At 37.8% G+C, this 11,097-nt stretch overlaps 1 protein-coding gene across 1 annotated transcript in view; it reads right to left on the bottom strand.

Annotated features, from left to right (window-relative positions):
* The window catches only part of MYO3A (myosin IIIA), a gene marked incomplete at both ends in the record, with an annotated part of 170,671 nt that overhangs the window by 91,402 nt on the left and 68,172 nt on the right, over nucleotides 1-11,097 (bottom strand). Inside the window, one exon of the mRNA XM_008587797.1 lies at nucleotides 6,929-7,131. Within this exon, the coding sequence (XP_008586019.1) occupies nucleotides 6,929-7,131 (203 nt within the window). The remainder of the gene's footprint in view (nucleotides 1-6,928; nucleotides 7,132-11,097) is intronic.

Genomic DNA, 11,097 nt, shown 5'->3' with positions numbered 1-11,097 from the left:
AAAAAAAAAAAAAAAAAAAAAAAAAAAAAAAAAAAAAAAAAAAAAAATAATTTAAAAAAAAAAAAAAAAAAAAAAAAAAAAAAAAAAAAAAAGTTAGATTGTTACTGGTTTAAAATAATCTGTTAAAACTATAACATTTTTTGTAAGCCTCATGGTAACCATAACACAAAAATCTATAATGGATATACTAAAAATAAATAGTATGAAATCAAAATATACTACTAGAGAAAATCACTTAACCACAAAGGAAGACAGTAAGACAAAAAAAAAAAAAAAAAAGGAAAAAAGGAATCTACAAAACAACCACAAAAAAGTAACAAAATGGCAGTAACAAGTCCTGTCTTTCAGTAATAACTCTAAATGTAAATTGATTAAATTCCCAAATTAAAAGACAAAGAGTAGCTGAATGAATTATAAAACATGAAGCAACAGTATTCTGCTAAAAAAAACTCATGTCCCTCATGAAGACACACATAGACTGAAAGTGACTGGATAGAAAAAGATATTTCATGCAAATGGAAACCAAACAAGCCAGGAGTAGGTATTATTACATCAGATAAGATAGACTTTATGTCAAGAAATGTAAAAAAAAAAAAAAAAAAAGATAGAGAGTCATTATATAATGATAAAGGGATCAATTCAACAAGAGGATATAACAATTCTAAATACATATGCACACAACACTGGAGCACCCAGATATATAAAGCATTTATATTTAGATCTAATGGGAGAGATAGACTCCAACACAATCATAGTTGGGGACTTCAAAATCACAGTCAGCAATGGACATAGATCATTTGGGCAATTAACCAAGAAATATCAGAGATACTCTCCAGTGCAGACCAATTGGACCTAATAGACATTTATAGAACATTCCATCCAATAGCTGCAGAGGTGTATCAACAGCTACACGTTCTTCTCAGCAGCATATGGAACATTCTCCAAAAAAGACTATATGTTAGGTCACAAAACAAGTCTCAATAAATTAAAAAAAAATAAAGTCATATCAACTATCTTTTCAAACCATAACAAAATAAAGCTAAAAATAAATAACAGAAAGAAAAATAAAATCTGTACAAATACATGGAAATTAAACTACATGCTCCTAAGAGTGCATATATTAATTATCCTGGTTTGAGCATCACATATGCACACTGGTATAGATATTCAATGCTGTACCTCACAGATATGGACAATCAATTATGTTTTGATAAATGAAAATTCTTTTTAAAATAAACTACATTCTCCTAAAAAATGAATAGGTCAAAGAAAAAATAAAAATGGAAATTTAAAAAATTCCAGGAGAGAAATGAAAATGAAAACACAACATACCAGAACCTATGGGATACAGCAAAAGCAGTTCTAAGAGGAAAGTTTATAGCAATAAATGCCTACATCAAAAAAGAAGAAAGACTTCAAATAAAAAACCTAAACAAGAACAAACCAAATCCAAAATTAGTAGGAGAGAAATAACAAAGATCAAAGAAGAAATAAATGAAACTATCAGAGAATCAATGAAACAGAGTTGTTTTTTTTCCAAAAGATAGACAAAATCAATAAACTTTTAGCTAGACTAAGAAAGAGAGAAGACTCCAATAAATAAAATCAGAAATGAAAAAGGAGACAACTGATACCACAGAAATACAAAGGATCATAAGAGACTATTATGAACAACTATATGCTAAGAAACTGGAAAATCTAGAAGAAATGTATAAATTCCTGGATACATACAACTTACCAAGAATTAAATGTGAAGAATTAGAAAACCTAAACAGATGAAAAATGAGTAATGAGATTGCAGCAGTAATAAAAATCTTACAACAAAGAAAGTCCTGGTCAAGACAGCTTCACTGCCAAATTTTACCAAACATATAAAGAAGAACTAACACCAATTCTTCTCAAACTATTCCAAAAAATCAAAGAGGAGGAAATACTTCCAAACTCATTCTATGAGGTAAGCATTACCCTCATATCAAAACTGGAAAAAGGACACGATTAAAAAAGAAAACTACAGACCAATGTCACTAATGAACATAGATGCAGAAAGCCTCAGCAAAATACCAGTGAACCAATTCCAACACCACATTAAATAGATCATTCACCATGATCAAGTGGGACTCATCACAGGGACACAAGGATGGTTCAACATATGCAAAACAATAAATGTGGTACATCACATCAACACCAAAACTATATGATCATTTCAATTAACACAGAAAAAGCATTTGATAAAATTCAAATGAGTTTGAGAAATTCATGACAAAAACTTTCAAAAATTAGGTAAAGAGGGAATATACCTCAACACAATAAAGACCATGTATGGCAAACCCACACCCAATATCATACTGAAAGGACAAAAATTGAAGGCTTTTCCTTTAAGATTTGGAGCAAGAGAAGGATGTCCACTTTCCCCACTCTTATTCAACATAGTACTAGAAGTTCTAGCCAGAACTATAAGGCAAGAGAAAGCAATAAAGGGCATACCAATTGGAAAAGGAGTCAAACTATCCCTATTTGCCAGTGACATGATCATATCTATAGAAAACCCTAAAGACTCCACCAAAAAAACTGACCACTAACAAATGAATTCAGTGAAATTGCAGGACACGAAATCAACATACAAAAATCAAAAGCATTTCTATACACCAATAACAAAATATTTTGAAAATAAATCAAGAAGGCAAGCCCATTTACAATAGCTGCCAAAAAATGAAATACCTAGGAATAAATTTAACAAAGGCAGCAAAAGATCTCTACAATGAAAGCTATCAAACGTTGCTGAAACAAATTGAGGAAGACAGAAATAAATGGAAAAATGCCCCATGTTCTTGGGTTGGAAGAATTAAGATCATCAAAATGTCTATACTATCTAAGGCAATCTACGTATTCAATGTAATCCCTGTCAAAATGCCAATAACATTCTTCACAGAAATGGAAAAAATTATCTTAAAATTTGTAACGAACCACAAAATATCCTTTTTAGCCAAAGGAATCTTGAACAAAAAGAACAAAGCTAGATGAATCACACTACCAGACTTCAAAATATATTATAAAGCAATAGTAAACAAAACAGTACAGTACTGGCATAAAAACAGAAACACAGACCAATGGAACAGGAGAGAGTGCCCCAAAGTAAACCCATGCATGGGTTTTTGACAAAACTTCCAAGAAAATACACTGTGGAAAGGACAGCCTGTTCAGTAAATGGTGCTGGGAAAAAATGGACATCCACATGCAGAAGACTGAAACTAGACCCCTGTCTCACAATACACAAACTTCAACTCAATGGATTAAAGACTTGAATTTAAGACTATGAAACTGCTAGAAGAAAACATAGGGTAAATGCTACATGAAATTGGACTTGGCAACACAGTTTTGTACAAGACTACAAGGCACAGGCAACAAAAGTGAAAATATATAAACGAGATTAAATCAAACTAAAAAGTAATTGCTCCATAAATACATTTTCCCTTCTTCTGCAGTACAGAGGACCATGTCAGCCACTTTGTTTACATCTCCTAGAATTTAATAAGGTGCTGGATTTGTGAGAGAAATGCAGTTCAGGCTGGCTTAACTGAACAGTAATAGCAGGAGAACACTGTAGAAGAAATAGCTATAATTAAAATTTATGAGAATTATCTAGCATTATCTTCAATATGCTCATTTTCTTCTTGAAATTAAGTAGCCTCTTTAAAAATTTTATTCTTTAAAGTCCTCTACATTTAGAAAATAATTTAAGTCACAATTATAAGATAGTACCAACATTAGAAAGGTAATCTATAAATAAATGTGGTCAGATATTGGGATGGGATAACATGAGCAGAGGCAAAAAGAGAAGAAACAATTCTCTTACAATAAATAATAAGTTAATTAAAAAAATACTTATATGCTCTGGTTCTTCCCTGCCCCTCAGATCCATTCTCTTTTCTTCTTTACTTGCTCTGTGACCCCAAAGGCCAATCTCAATATAGACTGTGATACCTGAGCTCCCTTGCTCTCCGGTTTCCATTTGGGTTTGGCCAGTAGGGAGCACAGGGAGGAAAGTGGAAGGAGGGAGAAGAGAGAAGTGGGGATATTTATCCCCTCGCTCTCTCCCTGACAGTGGCTGCATTCCTTTAAGGCAAGAGCTCGTGACTAACGAGGGTGAGAAACCACTGCTACCCCTGGATCTGCAGGGCAGAGGGAGGTGACATCACTGTAGGGCCTGGTGAGAGCTGCAGCTATGAGAGACTCAGGTGTAACAATGGTTTCTCACCATTGTTAGTCCATGGGTATCTTCGCATTAATTCTTGGTTCTTTGATGCCCATTCCATCTCAGTAAATAGTTTTCTCAGTTAAACTCTTTGAACTTGTTCTTTCTTTTCAGTACCCTGATCAATATAGAGTATTTAAATCTATATCAAAAAACGTACCTACTAAGAACTCTTCTACCACATGTCTGATATTTTCATTTTCAAAGGTCACTAAAAGCCTCTCTGAAATTTAAAAATGCAATTCAAATTAAATCAAAGAAAAAAAATACATATAAAAGTTGAAAAAATTGTTTCATTATAGAATATAAGGTAGCTGTGCTCAAATTACAACTGAGTTGGGTTTCAACCTGATTGTGAATTTGAAACTTGTAATGCTTTTCCCCAATAAATAAAATTGTAAAACTAGAATGGTTCCTTGGGCCAGCTGGGAAAAAAGCTTATGTAATTCACAGGATGCCTTAAACATAATCCTAATTATTTTATTTCTTAGAATACATCCTGCAATCTTTCAAAAAGCATTAATGAGATTATATCTATGGTTACCAGCCCAGGGCCTCACTGTGTAACTCCAGAGGATACTGTTCACATGGCATTCTATGTGAATAGTGTTCTGGCACATAGCTCCATAGAACACACTTCTACTTTTGACATTGTGCAGTATGGTGGCCCCACTGACATTTGGTGCCTTTTGACATTGTGCAACATGGTGACCCCATCTAAACACCAATAAGTTACTCTTGAGTGGTTCTTCCCCAAAGGTCTGAAGGAGAGGTTTACACAATTATGAAGGCAGAATAAGTAGTTTTGAGAACCAGTTAAGCCTCCATGTCTGTATACACCCCTGAGGTCCCTCTAGGTATGGATAGCAAAGGCACTGATATGCATGTCCACTATGTTCTGGGCACTGGGCACACATCAATAATAGTAGCTGCCACTTTCTGAATATCTTCAGTGTTCCGGGTACTGTGCTAGATGTTATTTCTAGTCTTCGCAACTATCAACATTACTACTGCTAATGGCTTAAACTTATGGGGTTCTTACTATGTGCTATACATTGTGCTAAATACTACACAGACATATCTTAATTGATAGATAGGTACTAATGCTATTTCCATTTTAAATATAAAAAACTGAAGGGCAGAGAGGTTAAGTAAACTGCTTCAGATCAAACACATGTAAGTTGCAGAGCCAAGATTCTCTAAGGATCTTTAAGGTTTGGACATTTTACCCAAGGTAAACTAAAACACTATGGAGCCACAATTCAAAACCATATTTGTCCACTAATCACTCCTTACATATTTTGAATTAAGGATCAAAGGGTATTTTTTCCATACTCCTTGATCCGTAATTTTTCTGTGTGCAAGAGCTGGATTCCAGGCAACTTATATTCATGATTAACTCATGAATGATAGCAAATTTGAAGGCATTTATATTAAATAATAACATACTAATACATAACAAGAGCTTATGTTCCTGTGAATTTAACATACCATATTACTATAACAATGTACAGTATGTTTAGCAGAAAACCAACATAAGAAAAATGGAAGATTCTAACTTAACACACTTTTTAAAAATGATATAGCCACCAGAGTACAAATCCAATGTGTAATTATAGTTTTCTCATAAGAATAACAAAGATGTTTTGGAACCATTAGACAGGAGAGAAATTTTGTCATTTAGCTGCAAACTGCCAAAAATAACTCATTCAAACTGATATCAAAACTTTATGAATAGTATTGATGACTTATATCAGCTAGCAATAAAAAAGGCAGTACAGTAAAGCCCATTCCTGAATTTTTATTTGGTTCCTTGTGTACAAACATGGGAAAAAAAGAATTAATGCAAAGATATTTTTATATATGCAAGCATTTAAAAGAAAAAACGGGTAAAGCGTCATGAAAACCGACAAAGTATATTGAGAGGTTAAAATTAAAAATTTTTTTAAATAAATAAATAAGAAAAAAGACTCAGTTATTTCTAATTAAATTTCACTTTAGTTTTGCGTAAAAAAATATCCTGTCCTACTTCAGAACTTGCTTTAATTTACTCTGTAGGTCTTTATGATGGGCTTAGGTTTTCTATCTGATAGTACGAATTTTAGGTTATTTATTAATTCCTCTATTGCATGTAACATACATGAGAGTAAGACAGTGCTAAGGGATCTCTGTTTCCAATATCATGTACCTCGCACATAGTAGGTGATAAACAGAATTTTGTTGAATGATAAAGATATTTTACTATTTTTTAAAGCACAAATCATTTTTTACATTTACCTCTTTTCCTATATATGTGGGTACACAGTTTTATTTCAATGCATATATACAATGTATGATGATCAAATCAGGGTAACTAGCATATTCACCATTACAAAACTTGATCATTTCTTTGTGATGAGGACATTCAATTTCCTCTCTTCTAGACATTTGATAATGTGTAGTAAATTATTGTTAGTTACAGATACCTAGCTTGTCTGTACACCAGTAGAACTTATTTTTCCTACAGAGCTGTTTTGTTTTCATTAACCAACCTCTCACTATCCCCCTCCCTTCCACTTTCCTGCCTCTAGTAACCACAGTTCTGCTCTCTCTTTCTGAAACAATTTACTACTCAGAAAGGGGAATTATCTTTGCTTATATTTCCCAGAAAACAGGAGATATTTGACAGGAACTTACATAGCTTGGTGGATAACTCGGGACTTTTCCAAAAGGTATTCAGAAATCTGTGCTCCCACTACAGTTCCAGAAGAGGTAAATTTCATTTCTAAGTATTTTCCAAATCGGCTGGAATTGTCATTGATATTAGTGCAGGCATTGCCAAAGGCTTCCACCAAATTGTTCACTTGTAAAATCTTCTCTTGCAGGACTCTGTTATTAGCCTAGAGAGAAAATTTCAAGGTATTTAAAAAAATGTGAAACAAATTTTTGGTATATAATAAAAAAGTCTCTTCTTTAATAAATTCTTTTGTAAACATAAATATATGACAGCATATTTTTGGTATGCTGCCAGATGTTGAAACCTGGTCTATTTTACCCCTACTATATATACATTCACTCACTTGCTTTCATAAAAAGGAGCGAAGAGCTATTCTATACTTTTCTATTCAAATATAGTCCTGTTCAGTGCCTGATTGACAAACACAATTTTTAAGCAGTCTGCACAAACTGAGGTACACCTCTTGTTTTGTTATTCCTCCTCTACCTGCCTGGGACCCCAGCCAAATCTTCCCAAAAGCCAGAATCACTTCTCTTACTTCCACAGAAGCTGCTAAACCTGCAAAAAAGAGAGTAAGATAATTCATGAATTCAAAAATAGGAGAAAGGAAATAATTGTGAAAATTGAGAACAGCTTGGAAGTGTGGATGGGAGTGGAACCCCAGTCAAGGCTAGTGGCCTATGTGGCTGTCCCTCTATTTTCTACTACCTCATCTCTTAGGCTCTTCCCCTTAAATAAGTGTTATGTTTTGTTTTTCCTCTTTACCACTTTACTTGAAATTCCACTGAGTAGAAATTTATCTTGGGCTAACAGGCAACCACTTTCAGAAATGCATTCCTCAACCACCCTCCTTAGAGGATTACAGAGGTGTCAGTCATTCCCATCTTGGCAGAAATTAGCTAAAGTATCTTATTTTCAGTGTAATACCTTAATATCTCCCTGAGATCACCTCTAGTAAAGGAATAGAAAATTTATAAGTTGAGGGAGAGGAGCAGTAGCTATTTCTGGAACATAAGCTATATTAGCATTCAAGTGAGCTGGAGGGGGCATTCACAGTCAGGTTTTGAGGCTGTATAAGAACTTTAGTATCTTTTAAAAGAGGCAATAAGAGGTGACAGAAAAGAGTAGTAAATAGTGGGACAAACTTGGCTTTTAAAATGTTTTTTGGGGCTGGCTTTGCACTCATGAAAAAGATGAGATAACGTTATCATCCACCTGTATTAAGTAGCAGTGACCTGCTAAGTAAGGTTTGAAGGACTGTATATTCCAAAGGCAAATTCTATCCACCAAACCTCCCATTTTAGCATCTTGTAAATTTTTATCAAATAGACAAGTAAAAAACAAGATAAGACCTGATAAGGATAGGATTCTGGATAGATAGATCCCCAATTAACATTAATTCACATTTTTACATCTAGAAGGAGATAAAGAGATTAGATTAACAAGTTTGCTGACATCTACAAACCTCATTCACACAGTTAGTTGATTATTGAGGAGAACTTCTATTGGCCTACAAATCAAGTCAGAATAGCAAAGGCCCTTGCATAAGGCCCTTGAGTAAATTAATTCAGTTGTTAGCTCTTCTATGCCAGGATAGTATGCTATGCCTCACTGCCCCCACTCCATATTATATTTTATTTCACCATCCTTACCACCTTTTAGAATAATACTTATCCTAGAAGTAAAGAGAGGGGAGTTGACAGGCAAGGGGATGAAGAAGGAACAGAGAAGAGAGCCCTGAGGCAGCACCACCTTCCTGGGCTCTGCTGGCTCATTCAGTCCTGAGGGGCCATAGGTCTGGTGAGTAGAGGTTATATTTATCCACTGAGCAAAGCACATTTATTTTTATTAGCTCCCACATATAAGTGAGAACATGTCTTTCTTTTTGCAGTGCTACTGACAATAGCCAAGAGTTGGAACCAGCCTAAATGCCCATCATTAGATGAGTGGATAGGGAAAATGTAGTATATCTACACAACGGAATAGTACTCTGCTATAAAAAATAATGAAGTACTGCCATTCACAGCAACATGGATGGACTTAGAGAAAATTATATTAAATGAAATAAGCCAGGCACAGTCAATGTGGAACATGGAATTCTTTCTACTCATAATTTTGAAAATGTATTAGGAGCAATGTCAGCAAAATGGACAACTAGAAGCTCCTAATGTTCTTCTCCCCACAACCCCTCAAAAACCAAAACAACAAATAAACAACTACATTTCAAACAAAATAATGAAAGAAGAGCACTAGAGAACAACAAAACAGCAGCAAAAACTCAGTAGAGCACAAAAACCCAACATGGTCACAGACAGAAAAGAAGGAAACACCTTGCTTCCACCACCACATCTCCCCAGTTAGGATCAGTTTGGAACCAGGAAGGACTTCTTCCTGCAGGGAAGAGGTAAGCAAGAGGATGCCAAGCCACCTCCATCACCATCACTGACATCTATAGTCTTTGCTACTGTAGACTCCTCCATTCCTCACAGCCTCTGAGCCCAGCTGGAGAGCTCCCTGGAGTTCACAGGCTTACCTACCCCAGTCAGCCTGCGCTCTGTCTCCCCCTGGCTCCCCCTGTGGCCTGTGCTACTACTGTTCTGCACCATCTGGGAACTGGAGCCACTGCTAGAGTGTGTCCTGATCCTGGGGCAAGTGGCCATTGCACCCCTCCATGCCTGAGGCTTAGCCACCTCTGCATCATGCCCATCTGGTAGCATACCATCCCTGAGCAGACCTGCTGATATGCCCAACCCTCCAAGGCCAAGTTACTGCAGAGCCACTCCACCCTCCCATCCCAATCACTGGTGTGCCATCCCTTAGGGACAAACTGAACTGATGCCCTGCCCCCAGGGACCTGGAGCTTCAGAGCCTGGAACTACTGCAGCAGTTGCATCCCCAGCCTCAGAGCAGAGGCATTGTCATCCCCCACCCCCCCAGGGGGAATTCAGGCCTCCTGCACACAGAACAGTTGTGTCCCCTGGTGCAAAAGGAGAGGCAGCGCCCTGCCCTCCAGGAACCTCATGCCTCTGGCATACCCACTGGAGGAGTTGCACTTCCCAGCAGTACAGCTGATGTGGAGCTCCAGCCCCAACAATCCAGAGACTCTGCTGACCTTTGTAGCCATGCTGTATGGGGCCAAGCAAATGTGATACCTCGAGTCCCTGGGAATCAGACACTTGGCTGAGCTGTGCAACCCCATCCTCCAGGTCAAACTGCCATAGTGCCCTGTCTACCTGGAACGGGACTAGCCCCCCACAGTCTTAGCTGCTGAGTCACTCTGCCTCCCTGGGGAGCGGAGTCATTGCTGCACTGTTCCCCGCCCCCTGGGACCCAAGCCATAGTGGCATCTTGCCATTCCTGGGTCATTGCTGCTGCAGCACCTGGCCTCACAGAGCCTGGGCTACTGCCATGTCCCACCATCCCAGGATCCAGAGTTACCACTGCATGGTTATCTCATTCCCTGGAGCTCAAGCTGCCACTGTGCCCTGTTGGTTCCCTGATCCCCAGGGCTTGAGCCTCTAGAGCACCCCTTCTTCCCTAGAGCCATACCAATGCTGTGCCTGTGGTGTGCTCAGAACAACAGACCCCAGCTTAGTGGGAGAACTGCATACACTCATACCTTGGAGAGTGAACCTGCACCTCATGTCCAGGTGCTATGTAGTTTTGCAAGACCCTGAACCCAGGAACCTCGCTCCACAGCCACTTTGAGTACCTGTGCTCTGTACCCCACTGCCATTGTGGCTGCCTATGAGCTGTGTCAGATCCAACACCGAGAGAGATCCCCTCAGCTAAGACTGACGTCTGTGAGGAAAACAATAACAGGAGGATCCTAAAGCCCTTGCCTTAATAACCTAGGCAGCCACCATCACTGCCACAAATTCCTGCAGCTTAGACCAGAAGCACCCAAGTCATTGCCAACATTTATCTCAATTGAAAAAGCTGCACAGAGACTACACCACTGTGGCCACACTGGGTCCAGAACCACTACACCCTGCCCAACTTGCACCCTCACACCCATCTGCAGGTGAGAAAGTCTTTCCCTACAAAAGCCACTCTGTGGGGCCGGCCCGGTGGCGCACTGGATAGTGCGCCACTTGGGAAGCGCGGTGGCGCTCCCGCCCGAGGGTTC

This window comes from Galeopterus variegatus, unplaced genomic scaffold, assembly GCF_000696425.1.
Source record: "Galeopterus variegatus unplaced genomic scaffold, G_variegatus-3.0.2 Scaffold4545, whole genome shotgun sequence".
NCBI classification, from domain to species: Eukaryota; Metazoa; Chordata; class Mammalia; order Dermoptera; family Cynocephalidae; genus Galeopterus; species Galeopterus variegatus.
Note: the sequence above shows the minus strand (reverse complement) of the source record. Positions and strands in the feature narration are given on the sequence as shown.